This window comes from Pinus tabuliformis, chromosome 9 (assembly GCF_031772625.1).
Source record: "Pinus tabuliformis cultivar Carrire ecotype Pingquan chromosome 9, CPIR1, whole genome shotgun sequence".
NCBI lineage: Eukaryota > Viridiplantae > Streptophyta > Pinopsida > Pinales > Pinaceae > Pinus > Pinus tabuliformis.
Genome location: NC_142307.1, coordinates 392,607,566 through 392,632,806, shown reverse-complemented (window position 1 = coordinate 392,632,806; position 25,241 = coordinate 392,607,566). Strand labels below are relative to the sequence as shown.

At 37.1% G+C, this 25,241-nt stretch overlaps 1 protein-coding gene across 3 annotated transcripts in view; it reads left to right on the top strand.

The window, feature by feature from the left end:
* LOC149148792 (uncharacterized) overlaps positions 1 to 25,241 on the top strand; it is a 309,870-nt gene that overhangs the window by 111,177 nt on the left and 173,452 nt on the right. For all 3 annotated transcript variants that reach the window (XM_089439852.1, XM_089439850.1, XM_089439851.1), the window contains exon 3: positions 8,018 to 8,217. In XM_089439852.1, the coding sequence (XP_089295978.1) occupies positions 8,018 to 8,217 (200 nt within the window). The remainder of the gene's footprint in view (positions 1 to 8,017; positions 8,218 to 25,241) is intronic.

The window sequence follows — 25,241 nt, the reverse complement described above, 5'->3', positions numbered from 1 at the left end:
TACTTGCTGATGATATCTTTATTGAGGGTGTGCTACTTGGAGATGAGCCCATACATTTTGGTGATGTTCCTTGGAGTGAGGGACACTCTTGGAACCCACTTGATCATTTACTTGATGGAGATGCCTACTTCGAGGGCGACGTCATGTTGGAGAGCCTTCCCCCCCACACGTGTCGATGAATTAGGCCATATTTGTTACATTTTATCATTATGTAAAGCTATCTTAAGGTTGGCATCTTGGCTTGTGACCTTTAACCTAGTTGAACACTTCAAGCAAACTTTTTAGGGCTTTTTGTTGTAATTAATGAACAATGGCTTGGTTGCCCTCATATAATTAGAGGGAAGTCACTTTCATTTTATCATCATCACATTCACATCACTTCTTTTCTAAAGGAGTGCACACTAGCTCGTCTTTTTCTCTTGGTTGCTATGGGTCTTTAGTGGAGCGAATTGTCTTTGGAGAGAGATTCTTGCATGCAGAGACTTGTTTTGGGATTGATGAAGTGATTATTGTTGGAATAGAGTAAATTTATTGTCTTTTTCTCTTATGGATCTTAAGTGGAGCGAATTGTCTTGGAAGAGAGATTTTTGCATGGAGAGACTTGTTTTGGGATTGATGAAGTGATTATTGTTGGAAATTTGGAATAGAGTAAATTCATTATCATTTTGTTCCATTTTGCATGCTATTTTTCTGAAATGAGGGTTTCTATTGTTCCATATTAAAAAATGCAACATCTTTCATGAAATCTTGGTTTTATATGGTTATGCAAAATTTATCTTTCAAGAATCCATTAAAGGAACTTGGTGCATGCATTCTTTGACCTTAAATATCCCATATAAAGAAGTCGTTGGGGTTACTAACACAAGTGTTTTGACTTTTTGCCCTCTTCATCCAAGATCCTCTATTATTGACCTTGCCCAAATTCACTGCATTGCTCAATTGGATAAAGGCACTAGTTTAGTAAGTGGTGATAATTTTAAATTCTTCCTGCTTTCAGTTGATTCTTGGTAACTAGGGTCAAGTTTAGCTTAAATATGCAGGGCAATTTCATAGCAAGTTTCATAGCAATTTCATCGTATTGGTTGTTGCTCTATTGGAAGGATTGCATTTAGCAAATATGAAAAGGAAAAATCTAGCATTAATTGCATATTTTCATCCAAAAATTAGCGCCAAGATCTAGATAATTGTTGCTTTAATATGCATTGTCAGCCATTTAAACTTCATTGTTTACTTAATCCTTGCTTGCCTATATGTAAATTGAAGTTGTGCTTGCATTTACATTAGAATTAAAGGAAGATTTATGGTTTTCACATGTATAGGTTTCCACGTAAATATCCCGTGTTCAATGTTGTATGTGAATGATGCATCATTGTGTGAGTGAATATGTTTAACTGGTTAAATAGTTTTTAAAAATTGTATTATGCTGATTCGACACCCCCCTCTCTCAGTGTTATCCTGATTCATAACATGTCATTCGCCTTTTGGGCATGCATGGAATGGGTTAGTGAGATACCAATCATCATAATCAACTCTTGGTCTTCAGGGAGACCTCAAAAAATGCTTCAAAGTGCCTCCATGTCCAAGAAACCATGCTGTAGGTTCACTACGTCATGGGCTACTTGGGTGACATGGCATCCTCTCTTTCCAGCGTTGGGCTTCAAGTGCGAATACAAGCCCTCCCCTATCATTTTGGGGATGGCAATCATCATCTGGACTTCAGATTAGGCAACACTCATCAAACGGTGTCAAGGCTAGCCTGGGGGTAGGCTGGGTCAGCTGGGTACAACACCAAGTAAATCCAACACCAAGCAAGAGGATTTCTATGTTTCAACATTTGGAGGTGCTCTGAGGTGTCAGTCATCAGCTGGAATCATCAAAGTGCTTAATGCTTTGTTCTTGAGGGGCAACACTACATTTGCAAGGTCATCACTGCTCTCTGAAAGGTGGAAAATGTAATGTTCCCTCAAAGGCTTATGCTGTTGTGTGAGGAACCACCTAGCAAAACCATCTCAAGATCAAGTGAAAACCACCAATCATTAGGAACAATGACCATGAATGTATCATAATGGACCATACTTAATTGTTAAGGGCATAATAACAATTTAAATTGAGATCACTTTCAAATATCTAAATACACCAAGTCCCGTAAAAGTATACCCTAGTTGTGTTAGGGATTACTAGATGGTTAACCCTATTAAGTGTTTCTAGCCGTAAGGGGAGGTGGCTTGTCTTATGTCAATCCTTGAATCCATAGTTGCTTCTGATAATAGTGACAATGGAGGGGAGGGACTTCAAGGCAAGGTGCCATGATCATGGGACCAACTGATGGAGGTCCATCATCTTTAGAGTATAGATGCAAGAGTGAGAAGTCGTGGAGGCATGAGTTATCCCTTTCCTCGACCTGCTTTTTCCACCCCTTTGGTTATCTTTTACTTTTTTTTGATATTGGTTTGATTATAAGCATAACTTTGGATCCCAAGCTTGCTTTTAATGATTTAACATTTATTAACCCCTTAATGATGAATGAGTTTATCGCTCATGAGGGTTTGGACATGCATTAGTTCCTTTATTATGTGATGGGACATCAAGTGCTCAATGAATTGGGTGATTGCTAATGAGGGCGGTAGAGCTCGTGCTAGGATTTTTCCCACGTGCTAATTAATGTCCCAACCATCTTTTGCATTTTAAATATTCTTTTTATTTCATTGTGACCATTTTATGCTTTTATCGTTCTTTTAGCTGCATCAACCTCCATAGCAAAGTTTCTGGCCCAGACTCAAGGATGAGGATAAGAAGATGCCAATCCCAATGAACCAATGACCACAAGTTCGAAGAATGGAAATGAACTCTGGGGAATGGTAGAAAGTGGTAAGTATGGAAAAATCATGAACACGCTACTTCAATCTAAGTTTCCAAAGTAGTGCCCCTCGTATAACCATAAGGCCTCAGAGGAGGTCGCACTGGACTAGGGTAAAAAAATAACCCTTGTTATAAAGTGAGAGAACATGTTTATAGTCAAGATCAGTTAGTGATTTGGATCACCCCTTAATCCATGTTAAAATGTTAAAACATTATAGCATTAAGTATATGATTGCAGGATGATTAAAGTATCTGTTGAATGATGATTCACCTTCCTTCAAGAGGAATGTCGGATGGTGAGAGGTGTTTGATCACTGCAAATGGTGGAGGATCATGCATATCATCATGTATTGAGCAAATGTAGTGTTAGTTGTTGGCTGGCTGTCCAAAGAACGAGAAAAAAATTCTCCTATGGGTAGACATCAATATTATTTAGAATATTGATAGTTCTGAATAATGTTGATAGATTCACTGATTAAATCATTTTCTTTTATGATGAGGATGTCCATAAGGTGTTTTTGTAATATGATTTTATTTTAATGTGCTTATAGCTATTTTTTGAGTTATTTTTGGCATATGATTTTTCATTGCATGTTGATATTGCTGAATTAATTAATAGATCTTTATTTAGAATTTCTATTGTTTGTACTGCAACATTCGAGTATGCTTCGACTTCAGTTGGATTCGAATCTGTTTTGGTTGTGAGGTTAATGGAATCTTTATTTTCTTGTCTTCTCCATGAGTTGGACCTAAGAAGACTACAATGTCTCTGTCTAGATAAATTGTGCTATTCTGTTTTCTAATGACTAGTTCATAGGCTTGGGCTTCTTGACTTGTGCAAGTAATTTTTAACCATGAATTTTTATTCAGTTTTTTTTTGTTCTTTCTTTAAATCTATCTAAGTATATCAAATTCTTTCTGCATTCTTGATATTTTCTTTTGATTTTCTTGAAGCATCATCTTTGAGATATTCTTAAAGTCTCTTAGTGAAAGTATTATTGACGGACTTCATTATAATTCCCTGGAATGTCATCATCCTCTTTTTATAGGGTAACGCCATTTTTTTTTCTCCATGTTTAACATGAAGACACATAATTCTTTAAGCCAAGGTAAATAAAAAATTATGTCAATCTCTTCTTTAAACATAGTTATGACATTGAATTGAGATATACATTCATAATTATCAATTATAACTTTCAATTTTTTATTTTGAAATAAAAAAAACATTTTTATTCTCAATTATAATTAGTTCTGGATATTAACCTCCTTTCCTTGTAAAGAAGACTGCGACCCTCTTTGGCTTACAGAAGAGAGTAATCATCAGTGGGAAAGAATTTTAGAGGACAAGGGTTGCAATCTCTTTGGTGAACAATTGCTTACTCTATGTAGGGCCTTCAATTTAGTCATATGTAATGGCTTGACTAGATGGGCAAAGTCCGGTAATTTCAGTTGCAATACTTACAATGGAGCAAGTGTAGTAGATTATGTAATTTGCTCGCATGGTTTGTGTGAGAAAATGGAGGAAGTTTTGATTGGAGATCAGCTTTGGGACTTAAAATCAGATCACAAGCCAATTTATTTAAGTTTCTCTTGGACTGGAAAGAAACAATTAGAGTCAGAAACTCAGTGTGTTCAACAAAATCTCCCAAAGGGCAGAATTCTTGTGACTCTAGAAAATTGTAAAACCTTCAAAATGACGTTAGAGAGGCTGTCCGAGAAGGAGAAAATCCAAATTCACGACCTTCATAGTCACGAATTAACACATTCAATTCAAAGTGCATTTGAAGAGTGCAAAAGAGAAAAAATGAAGAAGTCTGAAACAAATTGCTTTCTGGTTAATGCTTGGTTTGACGAGGAATGTAAAAAGGCAAGGAGAATGTGGAAAGAGTCAAACAAGGATAACATAAAGCTCAAAGCAAGCAGACATTAAGAAAGAAAAAGGCCAATTTCATGCTTTCAAGGACAGAAGAACTAATCTTCCTTGGGAAAAATAGTCCCAAATTATTTTGGAAGGAGCTCCAACTGAGAAAGATGCAAATTGAAAATAGTATTACAACTTCTAAATGGTTTGACTATGCAAGACAACTCTATCACAAGGTTGACCCTCCCCCCTTCGTCAACACTGATACTGAACTCTTCACGGTGCAAGAGGTAGAAATGGGTATCAAGAAGTTGGGTGTTGGAAAAGCAAAAGACTTAGTTGAACTCCAAGCAGAGTATCTAAAGTGGGGCTCAAAGATTTTTACACCTCACATTACAAAAATTTTCAACAACATCATACAACAGGGGTTCTCCACAGATTGGACAAGTAGTCTGGAAATACCTCTTTTCAAGAGCGGTGACGTTAATAATCCCTCCAATTATAGGACTATAATGATAAACCCCTTGTTTGCAAAGTTATTTGGAAGCATGCTAGAAGATAAAATCAACAAGTGGGCAGAAGAAAGAGATAAGCGTGCTAAAGGGCAAGCAGGTTTTAGTCCTAAATATTCCATAATTGATCATCGTATAACTTTAAGGCACATCATTGAAAAATTTTGGGAGAAAAAGGAAGAAGTCTTTTTTTGTTTTGTTGATTTCAGAAAAATGTTTAACACGGCTCTTAGGGATAAGCTTTGACACATAATGGAGGAACTTGGGGTTCCTAAACATTTGAGAGTCGCTGTGCATAGGTTGTATGAAGAGGTGAAAGTCAAAATTAGAACTTCAACAAGGATTTTTGAAAGTTTTAGAAGCGATATAGGGGTCAAGCAAGGTTGCGCATTGTCTTCTACTCTTTTTGGTTTATATATCGACAAGCTTGAGGAGTGGTTAAATTCAGAAGGGGGTGATGGTATCGATTTGGGCAAGTTTTCTATAAGGTTTTTTTTGTATGCAAATGACCTTATTCTGATTGCTAAATCTGCTCTTGGTTTGCAAGAGCATTTACTATCCCTTGAGCATTTTTGTAGAAGGGTGGGGATGCAAGTCAATATTAGCAAAACAAAAGTAGTGGTTTTCTCTTAAAAAAGAAAACATAACCAACATAAGTTCTACTTTGAAGGCAACATTTTGGAAAAAGTTGCGGATTACAAATACCTCGTAATTGACTTCAACAAAAATCTAAGCTTAGATCCTTGTAGAAAGAAAAGAACTTTGGGGGGTTGGAAAGCATTTTATGCTTTTCAAAATAGGTGTAAAGAGGCAGAGTTATGGGTCTGGAAAACCACTCAAACTCTTTTTGGGCTTCTAGTGATTCTGATGATTCTCTATGGTTGCGAACTGTGGGGCAGCAGTACATCCAATATGCAGTGGAAACAAATTGAGAAAATTTAGAAGCGTTTGATTACAAACAAATTCAAAATTAAAGTGCAGTTGCTTATGCTATCTTGTTAAGTGAAACTAGGGCTGCTCCTATTGAAGCAATTGCTATGGTACGAGTCATAAAGTATTTAAAAAAGATTGAGCAAATGGAAGAGGGCAGATGACCTAAGGTTGTCTTTAATGACATATTGTGCAAAAGAAAGAAGACTTAGATGCAACAAAATAACAAATCGTTTAGTAAATGGGGTATTTGCTTGAACACGTGTCCCATAATCAGTAAAGAGATAAAATCTTTTGTTATGGATAAGTTTGTTATGGATAAGTTCCACAAGTGTACTTGGGATAAGGAGCTAGGGACAAAGAAAATATACCTTACTGAAGTGTTAATTTCACTCATAATCATCAATAGCAAGCCTCGAAGCCATTACATCAAAGCTCATCATGTCACTTGCGGGAATTGAACCTAGGTGGGGAGGATCCTAATCATTCCTCCCAACCACTTGAGACGAGCCCAATTGACAATGATAAAAATTGAGGGACATGGGGGTGGGCTTTGATCCACTTATGTGTGCACGGGTGCTCCCTAACATCTATCTTATTCTTTAATTTATGGAATTATATATATATTTTACCCAATAAAAATTGGTCAAATCTTTGGATCCTTCAATGGTTAACTCCTTGCACATATCTTTATATTCTCTTTACTTCACTTATTCACTTCATACTTACAGCTTTCTTTGCCCCTGATGGTGGGTGGAGTGTCCTCGAAATATTGGATGTTTCATGTCTTGCCACACAACTAACTCCAAAAACTACTCTCAACAATATGACTAGCTGTGAAAATCTGCATTCTAGTATTTTCACTTTGTTTGGCACCAAATTTTTGAGAGAAGATTGGAGGGATTTTTGGATGATTCTCCTGTACAGTGAGATTACCTTTGACACAGTTAGACTTAGAACACATTGATAGCAACACAACTTTGACATTTTTAAGGCGCAAAATCTAGATTTTTGACAGCAACATCGGCTACAGCAAGTTTTTCTGCCTTTTTCTTGAGCTGATTTTAAGGGAGTCAAGGCACAGTTTTACATCAAATTTCAGCCTGATTTCCCCAGATAGTGAAACTAGAGAACAACTAGGGTGCGATTTTATGCCTATTTTCTGAGCTGATTGGAGTGGCGTTAGGGTACAAATTTCACCATATTTCAGCTTGTTTTTCAAAGTTAAAGGGAAGAGCAAAAGAATATGAAGACAGTTTCCCATTTACAAACCTTTTCTGTTTTAAGGATCATCTCATGTTATTGAGAGCATGGCATTTGTCTTTTCCAGAAAGGGCCATTTTTTAGTCACATTAAACAGAAGCATTCACATTGAACAAAAGTGAGAGAAATTATAACACAGAAAACATATGCACAGTGCAGCCTGCATTGATGAATTGTGTGCCTTGTATGGTTTGGCCTACCTTGCATGGTTTACTCTGCCATACCCCTGTCTGGCTTGCCTAACCCAACCCATTTTTCTTTGCACTAGCGAGCCTATATCTTTGGAATTGCTTCCCAGCCTGTCCTGGAGGAAACCCTGGAGAGTCTGGTCAATTTCTATCATGCCTCTGCCATCATGTTCACCATTGGCCTGTCTAATGCGTGGCTACCTGCACCTTTATTTTGCCATGTCCAAGACATCACGATAGTGTATGATTTGCCCCAAATGAAGAAATTTTACATTTTGATATCATCTGAGCAGTTCTGTTTATGTTGATGCCTGTATGTTATTGATGAAATATTTGGTTTGAGCAAGTTAAAGTGCTCCAATGATGAGTTATATGATTAATGCTCTTTTTCTTTCTTCTTTTAGGTGACTCTGAAAATGGACCTAGCCCTGCTAGTACTCGTTCTCTTGTAGAAATTGCTACAAGTCTGCATCGTAGTACTCTTGGAATGCAAGAATGGAGCTTGGGGGATCTTACTTTGGGTCTTTATCTTCTCTCTCTACGTCATGCTTCTGAAATGGCGGTTGATAATATCAGGGGTGAACAGATCTTCTCTGACTATGTGGTGCCGACTTGTCTTGACTCTTAATCCCTTATTTATATTTCATTGTGAATTGACTATAAGTGCTAATAATATATCATGAGTGCTCCTTATTTTTGGCAAGCCTAATTGATCAAAGATGCTTAAAATGAAAAATCTACAAACAAGAAAATGATTCATATTGAAGTTAGTAATAGGTACCAAAATATAGAACTTTTCATCATTAGCATAGCATTCAGTTAATATGTCTACAGAAGAGGACTGACTGAATAGTAAGCCTTAATACATGATCTTTTCATGACAACTAATGTGCTAACTTGGAGCCAACCAGTTAATGGAGGAAATCATAATAAGGCTTTAGTTTTTCTCAATGACCATTTATATTAGTGGCTTAAGATATGAGGAGATGATATTAAGGTTTTAGTTTTCTCTGACTGACCATTTATACTAGTTGCTTAAGATACAAATTTTGATGCTTGACTCGGTATGATAGTATCAAGTTATCAACACCCAAATAAATAAGGTTTTGTATTTGATTGTTTGGATTGATATTAAATTAGTGTAATTAATAGCGTGTGCTATATGTAATGGTTAGTGGTACTTGTTAACACACCATACTAATATTGGGTAATATTTTTGGAGTAATAATAATCTAACAATGTTAAGGTTACTAGTCATAAATATTATGTCACATGTAATCTTAGTGAATAAAACATGACCAACATAAACCTTTAAGAGTTGGTTAGTTAAGGCAGAGTTCATTAAATAACTTACAGATACATATATATAAGAAACAATTTAACTCAAGGTACATCTGATTCCAGTTTTGAGAAGTTGATTATTACTCCATCTCTCTAATTTAGGTGCATCTTTTTAGGAACACAAGGTACATTTGATTCCATTTTTGAGAAGTTGATTGTTACTCCATCTCTCTAATTTAGGTGCATCTTTTCTCCTAAAAATTCTACATCGTATTATTTAACACAAGGTACATCTGATTCCAATTTTGATAAGTTGTTTGGTACTCCATCTCTCTAATTTTGGTGCATCTTTTCTCCCATAAATTCTACATCTTATTAAAGCAAATATAGCATGAGAGCATGAGAATGGAATGCCAGTGTGGCTTATGTGATTCCACTATGAAGTGGAGAATTCTTAGATTTCATGTTGGAGAGAGAAATAATTCAAATAAAAGGCATGTATCTTAATCAAAGGGGATAAGTAATTGGAATTTTGTAAAGTAGATAAGATACGATAAGATAATTTTATTAATGCCAACAAATGACCAAAGAATAGGTCATTGGGACTAGAAAATACAACTGGTCAACATAAGATGATGGATGTGCCAAGTTTTCTCCTAAATGCTAAAACCTGAAAAGATACAAATGAAAGTATGAGAAAATAATAGAACATGAGAAATGGTGAACTCAAAAGTTGTACCCTAGAAAGGGAGGAAACACTTTTCAACAACAATGATAGAGATTGAGGTAGAGGTAGTGGGGGAAATGAAGTTGTCCCAATCATCATCTATCGTTATGGAGGAGCTGATGCAAAATTTGATTTTGTTCTATAAGGAGTGTGTAGGGATGATAGGGATTTCCTGGGGGAACCAAGGAGGAGCTCGAGAGTGGTCTGTCGAAACTATCCTAATATCTAAGGTGGAAGAGAAGAATCTAGTGATACATGTTTGATTACTCGATATGCTTCAAGGGCCAATGTCACACAAGGAGTGGGTACAGCCACGTGAACTTGTTGTCCATTGAGAAACTTTAGAAAATTAAACAATTACAAAGTCAAGAAAAAAGAAGGAAAATAACATAGACACCAGAAAAAATGAATTGCTCATCTGCCTATAGTAAAAATAGAAACCACTGAAATATTAGAAGCTAACATACATTGAGGCAAAGGAAAAATAAAATAAAATTCTTTGTTGAAGTTTTAAAGCTGCCAAAGCAAGATGAGGAGGCCATTGAAAATTCAAAGATGCATATCCAAGGCGATAGACACAATGACCATATGTCATTGTATTCAACTTCTCATTCTTGAAAATGTTGTAGAGGGGTTGAAACCAAAACTTCCAAACTCAATTTGAAGCACATCTACGGCATGGAACTAATGAACTTGTTAGACAACAAAAAGATGTGGCCAATAGACCAAGTGTATATGATGACACTATGTTATAAGGGCATGCCATTAAACATGGAAATATATTTGTTACAATTTGTAAACACAATGAGAAACATCTAAGTTGGAGTCACCAAGACTAACATTAATACCAAACAAAGAAAAAATGATAATCATAGGTGGTGTTTGTAACATTGCTAGAAACTAGAAACCAACCTTGTTGTACAAAACCTACTTGTGACTAGACATGGACTATGAATTGTTAGACTAAATTCTAGAAATTTGTGGGTTCTCATAAATTTCATTTTTTATAGATTTGTTGCGAACTTGCGTTTGTAGTTAGAGTAGAATGAGAGATTGTGAACATAGATGATAGAGGTTTGTTTTATTTCTGTGTATTATGCATTGAAAGACACCTAGATTCTCAACGCCCATGCTTGTAGGGGAATACAAGAAAGCATATATACCTAATGTCTAGAAGAAAAAGCACCTCTAAATTTCTAGATGTGGTGTAGCCCAGTGTTTTAGTTTTTAACATTATGGTCATTTATAATGAGTACTTTTGTATTATGTTAGTACTTTTGTGTTATTTTAGTACTTAAAGTTTTAAAAGTACTTTTGTCATAAATAAATTGTCTTATGAGAAAAGAGCTAAGGAGTTATATGTTAGTTTTTGTAGCATCGGATGCGTTCTAGTCTCGAGACTTTGTGGAGAGACTAAGACACATGAGTTCTCCATAACCCATAAATCTTTTTTGGAAATTCCACCTAGAAGTGTCTCAATTAGATTATTAACCTATTTTTTAATGTTTCCTAAGTCTAAACGTAGGAAAACTGGTTAAATAACCATGATTAATTGAGATAAGATGAGAATCATCTAGAAACTCACACGGATCAACTTTGAAATGATTTGGGCCCTTGATTAAGTTTTAATCTTTGCCTTTGAAGGTTCAACAAAGGATTATAAGAAGAAGCTGATGGGTAGATGGAGAACACACTTGAGACACTTGAGACACTTATGGAGTTCGATATCCTTGTGTAGTTCGATTTCCAGATAGCAACAACAGTTGTCGGAAAGCCAGAGAAGGAAGTAAAGGCAGTGAGGGGTAGAGACAGTGAGTCTAGACTCTAGAGGAAGATTTCCAGATCTAGCGAGTGCATTTTCAAAGAGGCCAAGATTTCTCCAGGAGGTTGTGCAGAGCCTCAAGAAGGTAGTTCAATTCGCTGAGGAAGACGTTTTCAGTTCCAGAGGCCTAATAGAGGTTCCAGAGGGTCAGAGAAGCATTTTCCCAGTCAACAGAAGGCAAGACGACTTGATTAGTAGTCAATTCGAGCAGCACGTGTGGCAGGCAACTTCAAAGTGACGTAGAGCCTGTGCATGCCTAGTTGGAAACTTGGACGACTTGCTTTTCAGTGGCAGTCAAGAGCCGAGATTGCTCGGAGTGAGGGTAATTTCTCTCGAGATATTTTTTCCAGCAATTTCTTTGCAGGATTGCTAGTTTTCGACATCTAGATTGTACTCGGAATTTCTCACAGTTGCTGCACCGTTTTTCCCAAGTTGGGTTTTTCTGGGGACATCTGTCCAAAAATAATTGTGTCAATTTTTATGTGTGCTAGAATATTTCTTAGTTTCCCGCGCTATTATTTTTTCGCAGTTTTATTTGTGAAGGTTGTAGTGTGAATTATTTGGTATTTGCTGTAGCAGATAAATTGTTACTTTAATTAACAATTAGAAGAATAATTTCCAGTTGTTGCAATAGGATTTCAATAGTAAGTTGAAATTTTCACATGGTATCAGAGCGTGGTTAATCAACTGGGAAGCTCAGAAGCAGAAAGAAGAGAATTTCGCTGTTAAAAGGTAGTAGCAGGCCGAAATTCTTACGGGTTGTGCAGTGCCTAGCCAGGCAGTACGAATTTCTAGGCAAGGGTTCGATTTTCAGTTGCAAGGTTGTAAAAAATTGGAGTTGCCTTGAATAGTGATTCCAACAGGGAAAGGTACAACCACTCAGATTTTCATTGAGCAGATTCTTTGGTTGGACGCAGAAGGGTTTTGCAACAACAGAATCAACATTGGGTGGAAGAGAAAAGCACACGTAGAGGGAAAATTTCTCTCAAGGAACTTCGAGTTTCAGAAGTTTGATTTTTCCAGGCAGATTGGCAGTGGTTGTGAGCGGATATTCTCACTCCAGAAGGGAGTGCGAATATCAGAAGCAACAACCAAGCAGAGTGAAAGAGGGAGTTTTCGACAGTTTCAGAGATGGCCACAGTAGGGCTTAGAGATGAAGATAGGTTTGAGGGAACCTCCAACTATGTCATCTGGAAGGCTAGGATGTCCTTCCTTCTAGATGAATATGGCCTGAAAGCCTTCATAGATAATGTGGTAGCAATTCCCCAAGATGCAGATCAATTCAAGGAATACAGGAAGGAAATGGTGAAGGCAAAGCGGTTGATCCTGGATGGAATCCGGGACCATATAGTCTCACATATATTTGGCAAGGATACGGCCAAATAGATGTGGGATGCTCTCAACCAGCTATATCAGGGTACTTATGAGCAACAAAAGATGTTTCTGGAAGAAAAGTTGAGATGCATCAGGATGCAGAAGGGGGAAGGCATAGATCCCTTCCTCACTAGGATTCAGGAGGTCTTAGATCAACTTGCAATTGTTGGAGCAACGCCTCAACCAACAGAGCTAGTACGGTTGGCATTGAATAGTGTCTCAGAGGATTGGCATGTCTTCGTCCAATTTATAGTGGGCAAAGACACGCTACCAAGATGAGACAAGATGTGGTCTGACCTGCAACAGGAGGAGTTGAGGCAAGCTCTTCTAAAGATCTCCATTAGTGGTAGCAGTACTAGTGGATCGAAGGGTGCAGAGGAGGAGATTGCGGCCTTATCATCTAAGGGCCCCAGTTTGGGGCAGGGGGAAAAGAAGAAGAAGGACCTGTCAAAGGTCAAGTGCTTCAGATGTGGTGAGCTCGGTCACTACAGTATACAGTGTTCTCTCAGGAAGAAGGACAAGTAGGAGAAGCTGGATCAACAAGCAGTGTCAATCGAGATAAACCAGTTGTCCTCTCGGTTGGAGGAAGACTTCGCTATGATGGCAACCATATCTCAGGGGGTGAGGTGGGGTGACTTTGAGCTGTAGTCCAAAACTGCAGATGCTTTGGGTTGGGTCCATTGAGGTGTCCTCCTCATGGATCATTACCTTGCTACGGGGTTCCACAGTATTTAGCAGCAGGATGGATCAGTGTCAAAGATGTGTCAGATTCCAAGGTGACAGTTGTAGACTAGTAGAAGTTAGGTGCTGAGGAGCACAATGCAGTGTTGGCAACAGTGCAAAGTCAGCAGCAACGTAGATTCTTCAGTAGACAGTGCAGAGGCTAATAGTAGTCAGGACTCAGGAGACAAATGCAACAAAACAATTGATTTAGTATTTATGATGCTTCTCAATTGCAGTGGTTGCAGTTGTAGCAACAATAGATGAGAGGGAGTTGCACTGCAGATGCAGAGTTAGCAGCAGTATGGTAGTGTCAGCAACAACACAGATGAAGTGCCAAAGTTGTGCAGTGGTTGGTGGGCAGTATGGCTAGACATCAACAACGTGACAAGAGGTGGTACAAAGACAAGGTGTTGTGGCAGAATGTGCAACACTAGAACACAGTCCTCGCTAAGAGGGAGTGTTAGTTTTTGTAGCATCAGATGTGTTCTAGTCTCGAGACTTTTTGGAGAGGCTAAAACACATGAGTTCTCCATAACCCATAAATCGTTTCTGGAAATTCCACCTTAAACTGTCTCAATTATATTATTAACCTATTTTCTAACGTTTCCTAAGTCAAAACTTAGCAAAATTGGTTACTTAATCAAAATTAATTGAGATAAGGTGAGAATCATCTAGAAACTCACACGGATTGACTCCGAAATGAGTTGGGCCCTTCATTAAGTTTTAATCTTGACCGTTGAAGGTTCAATAGAGGATTATAAGAAGAAGTCGATGGGTAGATGTAGAACACACGCAAGACACTTGAGACACTTGTGGAGTTCAATTTCCTTAGGTAGTTCGATTTCCCAAGAGCAACAACAGTTGCCAGAAAGCTAGAGAAGGAAGCAGAGATAATGTGGGGCCGAGACAGTGAGGCTGGAGAAGATTTCCAAATTCAGCGAGTGCATTTGTAGAGAGGCCTAGACTTCTCCAGGAGGTTGGTAGAGCCTTAAGAAGGCAGTTCGATTTGCCGAGGAAGGAAGATGTTTTCAGTTCTGGAGGCAGGGTAGAGGTTCCAGAGGGACGAAGAATTGTTTTCCTAGTCAGCGGTAGGCAAGACAACTTGATTAGCATCATTCGGTTCGGGCAACACATGTGGCAGGCAGCTTCAGAGTGACGCAGAGCCTGCGTAGGCCCAGTTGGACAACTTGCTTTTTAGTGGTAGTCAAGAGCTAGGATTGCTCGGAGCGAGGGTAATTTCCCTCAAGATATTTTTGCCAGTAATTTTTTTGCAGGATTGCTAGTTTTTGGCATCCAGGTTGTACTCAGAATTTCTCACTGCTGCATAATAATAAAAACCCTTAGCTGCTACACCCATTTTCCCAAGTTTGGTTTTTCCGGGGATATTTGTCCAAAAACAATTGTGTTAATTTTTATGTGTGTGCTAGAATATTTCTCAGTTTCTAGCGCTATTATTTTTCCACAGTTTTATTGTAAAGGTTGCAATGTGAATTATTTGGTGTTTGCCGTAACAGATAAATTGTTATATTAATTAACAATTAGAAGAATAATTTTTAGTTGCTGCAATAGGATTTCAACAGTAAGTTGAAATTTTCACATTATGTAACCTTGCTTTCTCTCTCACATACATCCTGTTGTTGCACAGAATGTCTAGGCACCATGACAACAGTTCAGATTGGGGGCTATCACCCTGATCCCCAATCTCTCTGTTTAAGCCGTCTCCCTACAACAGGTTAAGGAGGGTATACCCTATGGAAAAATGGAATGAAGAAGGACTAGTTGGGAACCAACTAGTTCGTGGAGACATAGTGAAGCGACCAAGTACTTAAATAAGATTTAGCAAGATTTATAGGATTTGATTAAATTTTAAATGATTGATACCAGTGCCTTATGGAGTCAATGATCTTGCTAGGGAAATTAAAACCAAGTAATTGATTAGCAACTGCTGCTTAGCTGAATGACTATCTTATATGAAATGCAGATCCTAAAGCTAGTGTGAGATGCAAGAATCTTGATTAATTTTAGTTAAATGCCTACTTAAATGTGAATCCTTCGATCCTTTCTGTGTTGAGCCTGATTTCGTAGTAATTGGCAGAGAGAAGATAAGGCGAAGCCCACTAAGGTGTGATTAACGATACCTCTCCTGAAAATCTAACATACCTGTTGCCTCTGGCGCTGCAGAGAGCTGTGGCTCTGACGACTGCAAGGTCACTGTTTTAAATACTATTAAAAGCAGGTTTCTCAAGCAAAGATGGATGGATATCTATGTCTCTATCGACCAAGCTTATGATTGGAAGTAAATTTTATTATGCAAAGCTAACTTATATGGAAATGCACTAGAAGATGAGATAAAGATAGTCTCGAGGATGGGAAAACACTTGTGTCGCAGAAGCCTTCAATCGCCAAAATTAAATGTTTGCTTTATGGATGAAGACTTAAAAATAAACCCCTGAAAATATTACAATTAAACCACAAGCTTATTTCAAATATTTCTGATACAATTATCGCTCAAAGAGAACAAAAACTTCTTTACAATTAATATCAATGTCAACAGATGCTCAAAAGTATACTCAGCTTAGATAACAAAGATATGTAATCTATTATAATTCCATGACGGAGTTCTTTAACAATCACTTGAAAATATTCACAAAATATCTAACATGTAACAAGCAATAAATAATTCAAGCAATGACGATCAATTTTAATAGATGCACAATGTTCTAGCAATTAAATTTCTAGAGATCCAAATACTTTAAAACACCATGAAATTTAAATGCTAATCAATTCCAATCCTAGAATTAAAATGATTTATGCTTAGTGATCCAAATCTAGGAAAATTTACCACTTTCCTATAGTTAACATTTAGATATAAAAAATTTAAGCGCTTTTAACTATAGAGAAATAAAAATGTTGATACCACAGAAGTTCTCTTTTAGATTTTATCCTTAGCGCAAAATGACACCAAGAAGGAATTTTAAAAATTGACAAATTTGATAGTCCTTAAGAAAACTTTTTTGATGCGCTAAGTTTTATGAAACAAGACTTAATGTGGTAAATGATTAATCAAGATCTTTCTTTTGAATATGACCAAAACAAATCAAACTGATTTAATAATGTCTTTTAAATTTTTTAATGGGCCAGAGGCCACATAAAAAATTTAAAATCTTTAAATGTGAAAATTTATTTCGATTTATTTTCTAGTCACACAAAATATAAAAATGATGCCCCTTCTTTTTTTATTTTATAGTTTTTTATTTTTAGGGTTTTGATGTTTTATATTTTTTTTAATTTTTTAAGCAAAGTCGAAATCGAAAAAAAATTAAAATGTCACAACCAAAAAAAAATTTAAACAAACAGAAAGGAAAAGAAATCAGATTAAAAAAAATCAAAGCAAATTAAAATGAAATTTAAAAATACAAAAAGGTCCAAGTCAGATAAAAAAAACTAGAATCTTTTTCCTTTTTTTTAGATTTTTAAATAAAGAAAATCAAAACAAATAAGAACAAAAATGAAGGCTCATAAAAAAATCGAAAATCTAAAAGAAACCTAACTAAATGAAAGCAAAGTAAAACAAAACAAAAGGTAAGTCACTATCGCTTTGTAGGTTTGATGGTTGGAGAGCAACGATGAATAGAGAATGCGAGGGGCTTGAAGCTGCTAGTAGAGTGAGATGGGTATGGACGACGACAGCGGGAGGAGTAGCAGACAACGCAAAGAGGAGATCTGCGTGTTAGAAGGACGGACACAACAAAGAAAGACTGCGTTTGAAGGAGCTGTGGATGGGACGCAGAGGAGATTTGAAGGTGCAGCTATGGGTTGTGTTTGGGAGTTGTGGATCAGAGAAATGAAGGCGTGCAGGTTTAGGAAGTTCAACGGATAGCGAGGGTATATGCAATGGCAGCAATGGACGACGACAGATGGAGAATGAGCAGCGGGAAGACAACGAAGCAGAGCCGCGGCAAGAGGAGTTGCGGATATGGATAGGGCTCAAATACAAGGATTGAAGTAGCATTTGAAGGAATGTGAGGACTGCGGATTTGTAGCTGCGGCCTTCGTCTAAAATATTCGAAATTTCTTCAGCAAGACTACGAAACAAAAAACCCCAGGCAACAAAAAAACCCAGAAATTTCCCAAAAAAGTTCTTTTCAAAATTTTCTATCCAGAACTTGAGAACTTTTATTTTTATTTTTTTGTTTTTGTTTTGTAAATTTGAAACCCTTCAGATTGTAAAACGACGACAGAGGGAGAATGGGCAGTGGGAAGACAACGAAGCAGAGCCGCGGCAAGAGAAGCAGCTGCGGATATGGATAGGGCTCGAATACAAGGATTGAAGCAGCATTTGAAGGAATGTGAGGATTGCGGATCTGTAGCCGCGGCCTTCTTCTAAAAATATTTGAAATTTCTTTAGCAAGACTGCAAAACAAAAAACCCCAAGCAGCAAAAAAACCCAGAAATTTCCCAAAAAAATTCTTTTCAAAATTTTCTTTCCAAAACTTAAGAATTTTTGTTTTGTTTTGTAAATTTGAAACCCTTCAGATTGGAAAACCCTTATTAGATTTTTTCCAGATTTAAAATAAAAATTTAAACCCTTGGACTGCAAAAATAATGCCCCCACAAAAATAGTTTTGAGGCCAAATCTTACCTTCTAGGGCCTAGATCTGGTTTCAAATCAAACTTCACCTTCAGATTTGCAACTTGTACCTAAAAACAAAAACACCCAGAACCTGGATATACAAAAATAAATAAAACCCCAGAAACCCAAGTTAGAAAAATTAAAAAAATTTGCGTATCTATCCACAGGAATAGGAGATCTACTAGATCTGGTGAGTGTGAGTCCAACTCCGCTCCTAGATTTGATAATCTAAGGCTCTTAACAGCGAGATTTATCAATTTAGCACATAAAAAATTAAAATTTTAAATTTAAAAAGAGGTGCTTAGCCCAAAACCCTTCATGCATCACCAATAAAAATCTTATGATAAGCCCAAGATCAAATCAAGTTGGGCTCTTCAGAAAATACGAATTGGGAGTTGGCTGGGCCAACTGAAAACTTTCCGGAACGCCCAATGATCTAGAAAATCAGGAATCTCCTGCAAAACTCAATCCAACCATTAAAATAGAGCAAAAAAAATGATAATAAAATTCCAAATAAATAGAGATACCTACTATTACATTCCAAATTTAGATTATCGCTTAAACCCCAGTGACTACGCAAGATACCTGTACTCAAATCACTCTTCAGAAAGCTATCATCAATGGCTAAAAAGAGATCTATGTATGAAAATGAGACATCTTACAGTATTTCCATGAAGAGTAACACCAACAAAAATTAACCCCAAAGTCTTTCTTTATTGTTCATAAAAAAGATTACAAGAGAGCTTTTCGACTAGCACACGACTCAAGGATCGGATGGATCAATTGACAAATGACCTCCTGTTTAAAGATAAATCTTCCAATGCCTAGTTCGAGTGATCCTTGTCAAAACAATCTCGACTGTCGATGAGAATTAAAGTTTCTTTTAATCTCATCAGTCGAAATATTAAATTCTTGAGGAAATTCGAATTTTTCAATTAAATGCATTTTAATTAACTCAAAAATAATTTTTTTGAGTTAATTTCCTAAAAAAATGACTTTGACTTAACTCCCAGGTAAAGCTTAAAATTTAGCAAAATAATTAATTTACCTTAGTGCCGGGACCTTTTAAAATTTGACTTTTAAGAACCAACGAATTTTGTTTTTGGAAAATTTAAATTTACCTAGGACGTAGAATTAATTAAATTTCTGGCTTAGGATTTTAATTAATTTTTAGCCAGAATTTAATTAATTAAGCTATGAGGGGATAAATTATTTTTCCAACCCTCAAGGCAATTTACATCATAATTTTCATATCTTTTACATCATAAGGGGGAAAACCCATCTGAAATAGACCCTCACAGACTACCCATTTCTGCGACACAAATATAATTCAACAGATCAAACAATTTGTAATAAAATAACCTAACCAAATAGTTAGGATTATTCCCAAATTACTTTTACATAGACTCGATTTATAACACTAGGACTCGCCTAAGATCCAGTGACAAAATACATTCCAGCTCTGGGGTAAGACTGAAGGAAAACTCTGCCGACCATCTGAGAATGGATTAGTGAGACAAAAAACCTCCCAGAATGTAGGTCATCACCAGAAAAGTAGGTTTACTAGGCAATTACATACATGACACTGATTTGCTGAGATTATTTACATCATATACATGCAAAATGCGTTTACATTATAACATGATTATCAGGCTGATGATGATAGCTGGACGAGATGGATACATCGATCAGGCTCTATCCCTTTTGTGAAAAAAGGGGGTGTACTGCTATGGGTCGTTGATGCGTAGTGGTCAACACATCCTATGTAAGAGATCAAGCAATTAGCAAATCAATGAAGAAATTATTCTCTCACAATTTCTTCCTTGTCTATTTGTCTACATTTCTATGTGTAAAATTGATATTGTATTAGATCCAATGTTATCAAAATCGAACTGGTTGACCCCAAAACTGAGAAATGAATTGCAACCAGAAAAAGCAGGGCCAAAAAATTGGTCGACCAAAAAATACTTACATATTCAAATTTTGAAAAAAAAATATATATGTTCATGCGCATCCATTTGAATCCAAACCATTATACATAAATATGCAATCATTCTCATATGTAGCAAGGGAACATATAACCAAAATAGCATAGAGTTTGAACCGAAAATATATCAACAAAGAGGTTCTAGATGGCCTCTATCATTCAAAAAAAAATTAGGCTGCAACACATATCTGCATATCATCAAAATCATTGCCCATATTGAGATCCTCTCATCATCAATATCACCCTATAAGTATTAAAATAGGAAAAAATTAACATGTCAAATTGAGATTGTGTTTAAGTGATGGGAACATTTTACTAGGGTCATGATAGAGGAGTTCAATAATCAATGCCACTAACATCAAGGTATATGGAGGGCTTGGTGCTCTTGGTTAAATGCCAGTTCCACACCCTCATACACGACAAAATCCATTGAAATCGTTGCAACCCCCCAATCTTGAAATCCTAAAAACTGTTAAGTTTGTTGGATTTTGAGTGGGATATAAAATTCTATGTTCTCCATATGTAATCCAATGAGGTTGGAACCACTCTCAAACATCTTGAAACAATTAAGGGTCATGTTAAAAATTTAAGTGACATTCTCCTTTAGTAGGGCCCTAAGGTTGAATATTCAGCTTCCCCACTCATAAAATTATTGTTTTTATTTACAATATTTGTGTTTGGAGGGTCCTTGGTGCCTCATAATCCATCTAGCCCTTGAGAGTCTTGAAAAATGTGTAACTAGGTTTGGTCTTCATAAGTATGAAATGCATTCTTGTAAATTATAAATTGAAAAGAAATTATTATTATTGGAGCATGGGTTTCATGCTCAAGTTCTTTTATTTTATAGGTCAAGCACCCATTGAGTGCTTCTAGGGTTTGTCTTAGGTCTAAGAGTCATTGTCATATATTGAAGACCCCAATGGGCACATTGTATCTTGTAAAGAAAAAATATTTTTGTCTTTAAAGTGTCGAAATGCCCTCCAAGATCTAGAAGCTGTCAAGTCGGTGTAAGTGAACAACCACGTCTACCCATTAAAGAGGCCTATATAAAGAGAAGAACTCATCCTCCAAAGGATCACGCACTCATCACTCATTCTATACGAAGAAGAGGAAGGAAAAGAGGTCGAAGGAGAGGAAGGAGTGGAAGGAGAGGATGAAGATGAGGTCAAAGGAAGTCGAAGTGTTTGGGCTAGTTCTCTCTCCCACATACAAGACGAAGCTAGGGTTTTCTGCGTAAGGGTCATCTCTGGTTCGATCTTGGAAGGAAGAGAGGAAAGAAGTCAAGCGAAGGTCACTTAGGGTATTTCTCTAGCCCTAAGTCTCAAGGAAAGGCAAGCAAAGCGAAGAGGAAGGCTCTGAGAAGAAGATCAAAGTTTTCTAGTGTGGCAGTAGCAGTTGTTGGGGAGACAAAATTTCGGATTTGTGGTAGGAGGTCGAAATTCTTACAGCAGGAGGTCGAGTTAGTGATTGGTCTTGATCTTGGAGGGTATTTGTCTAAGTCACAAGGTCTTGGTATTCGTCAGTTGAAGGATCTATAAGAAAAGAAGAGATTTAAGGGTTTAACCCTCAAGAGGGGTTTTGGCCCTGGCATGCAGCCTATATACTGTGTCACTATTCTTGTTGTTTTGGTAGCTGTTTGATGTATCTCACATTATAATAATAAGGAACAAAGCTAATAAGGAAAAAGGTAACACAAACAATTATCAAGTCAAAGAGAATTAACATATTCATTGCCCAATTGAATTCTCAACATGGGATCAGAGCTAAGGTTAACAAAGGGCATCATGAAGATCTCCTTTGTAATAAAGAAGCTCATCAAGAAGTATTCCAAGATAGCAAGCCATCTCAAGGAAGGTAACAAGAAAGCATGGAGTCTCTTATTCTCCTCAAAGAAGGTATCAATCAAGGAAAAGGATGAAGGTCTCTTCTCGGCTCTCTTTGGCACAGTCCAAGATGAAGACATTTGGGTAATTGATGGTGGTGCATCAAGACAGATGACTGGTCATTCCAAACAATTGAAGACCTTATCAAATGGAAAACCCACTTATTTAGTGGAACTTGGAGATAACAAGAGCTATCCCATAAAGGGTATTGGATCAACATCTATAAAGCTGGAGAATGGAAGCAACATCCACCTCAACAACATTCTATTTGTTCCAAGTTTGCATAAGAACTTACTTTCCATTTCAAGCTTAGAAGATAAGGGTGATAGAGTAGCTTTCATTGATGGAAGGGTTGTTGTATGGAGTAAAGACTCAAGTAGTATGGAGTAAAGACTCAAGTATAGAACAAGCTAAAGTCATTGACATTCGAGAAGGAAGACTCTACAGACTGATATCTCCTGTGGCCCAAGCCCTAGTTCACATTGAAATTAGCCCGTGTGAACTCTGGCATAGAAGATTTGGTCATCTACATTTCAAGATCCTTCCAACTCTAAGTTCCATAGTAGATGGAATACCTGAACTGAAGGAAGATCATGAAGGAGTATGTAAGGGATGTGCATTGGGTAAGAATACCAAGAGACCATTTGGAAGCAGTGCTTCACGGTCAAAAGAAATCTTGGATCTCATTCACTCCAATGTATGTGGCCCTATGACTCCTAAATCACTTGGAGGTCATCTATATTATGTCATATTTATAGATGATCATTCAAGAAAGATCCAGGTTTACTTAATGAAAACCAAGGACGAAGTATTTACAAAATTTCAAGAATTCAAAGCTGAAGTGGAGAACCTTACAGAAAGAAGAATCAAGATACTAAGATCTGATAATGGAGGAGAATATACATCCAAAGAGATTATAGCATTCTATAAGGAATCTGGGATTAAGAGGGAGCTGATAGTCCCATATAATCCCAAGCAAAATGGAGTTGCAGAACGGAAGAATAGATCCATTGAATAAAGTGTAAAAGCAATGTTACACGATCAAGATCTACCTAAGTTTCTGTGGGGAGAAGCCACAAAGACAGTTGTTTACATTCAAAATCGAAGTCCCCACAGGTCCCTAGACAACAAAACCTCGGATCAGGTGTTCATTGGAAAGAAGCCATTTGTAAATCATCTTTGGATCTTTGGGTATCCTGTAGATATCCATATACCTAAGGACAAAAGAAAGAAGCTGGATCCATCAAGCATGAAGGGAACATTTGTTGGGTACAACAACTCATCGAAAGCCTATAAGATCTACATAAAGGAAGGACATCACATAGAAGTCAGTTGAGATGTCATATTTGATGAAAACATAGCATTCAAGAAATCAAAGGAACTTTCCATAGACTCTGATGATGAAGAACTTTCGGTATTTGAGGAGGAAGTTGACAAGGGAGAAGAAGAATCACACCATGAAGAAGAAGGTCCTAGTGAGCCTGTTCAACTTGTGGTCATCCCTGAAACAAGGAAAATACGTAATTGGTTGAAATCTACACTACTTGGTGCAGATGGTCATGGGGCAGCAAAAGGTTCATTTAGAGAAAGCAAGAAACCCAAGAGATATTCTGGGTACGCTACATACATGACAAAACTAATAGAAGTAGAACCACCCACTTTTGAAGAGGCTGTAAATAATCAAGAATGGAAAGATGCCATGAATGAAGAGTATCAATCTATAATGGAGAATGGAGTTTGGGAGATCATACCTAGGCCCGAAGACAAATCTGTTGTAACTTCCAAGTGGATCTATAAGATCAAACATGTGGCAGATGGAATTATAGATAAATATAAGGCAAGATTTGTGGTTAGAGGCTTCTCTTAATTAGAAGGTATTGACTATGAAGAGACATTTGCTCCAACAACAAGATATACAACGATTCGTTCATTAGTCTCTCTGGCAGCATCGATGGGATGGAACATCCACCAAATGGATGTCAAGACTGATTTTTTGAGTGGCACAATAGATGAAGAAGTCTATATAGAGAAACCCTTGGGATTTGAAGTTAAAGATAAGAAGGCATATGTTTGCAGATTGAAGAAAGCATTATATGGCCTTAAGCAAGCACCAAGGGCATGGTATGCTAGAATGAATGCATACCTGCAAAGAATAGGCTTCACAAAAAGTTCTGCTTATCCGAACCTTTATATCAAGGTTGTAGATGGAGAACTTGTAATCATTCTTTTGTATGTAGATGATCTTCTCTTGACAGGTGTAGAAGGTCGAATTGAAGAATGTAAGAAGAAACTAGTAGCAGAATTTGACATGAAGGATCTTGGGCTGATGCATTACTATTTGGGACTAGAAGTCTGGCAAGGACTTGATGAAGTTTATTTGGGTCAAGGAAAGTACGTGATCAAGATGCTGAAGAGGTTTGACATGATGGACTGCAAACCTATGACCACTCCGATGATCACAAACTTGAAGAGACTAAGGAGTTCAGAAAAAAGCCTTGTGGATCCTTCCAAGTATAGACAAATTATTGGCTTACTGATGTACTTGGTGAATAATCGACCAAACATATGCTTTGCAAGAAATGTTCTTAGTCAATTCCAAGTGGAGCTGAAGCATGATCATTAGAGAGCAGCAAAACATATTCTGAGATATCTGTGAGGAACCATCCACTACTATTTGAAATATGATAGAAGGAATGATGTCCAACTGATTGGATATACAGATTCCGATTGGGGAGGCAGTGAGCAAGATGGAAGGAGCACTATAGGAGGATGTTTCAGTTTGGGATCCTCCATGGTCTCATGGATGAGCAGAAAGCAAGACACAGTTGCTTTGAGTAGTGCTGAGGTTGAATATGTTGTAGCCTATGAAGTAAGCAGAGAAGTAGTATGGTTGAGGAAGCTGCTATCCGACCTGTTTGAAGGACCAATGAACCCTACAGTGATACTTTGTGATAACACCAGTTGTATATGTTTGTCTGAAGATCCAGTGTTTCATGGAAAGACAAAATATATAAACAAGTATCACTATATTCGAGAGCTAGTACAAAATGGTGTGCTGCAGCTACAATATATCTCCATTGATGAGTAGGTAGCTGACATATTGACAAAGCCACTTCCGAACAAGAAGCTTTTGTACTTGAGAGACAAGCCTGGTTTAGTTGATGTATCCTCCCTAATTGAGAGGGAGAAATATACACT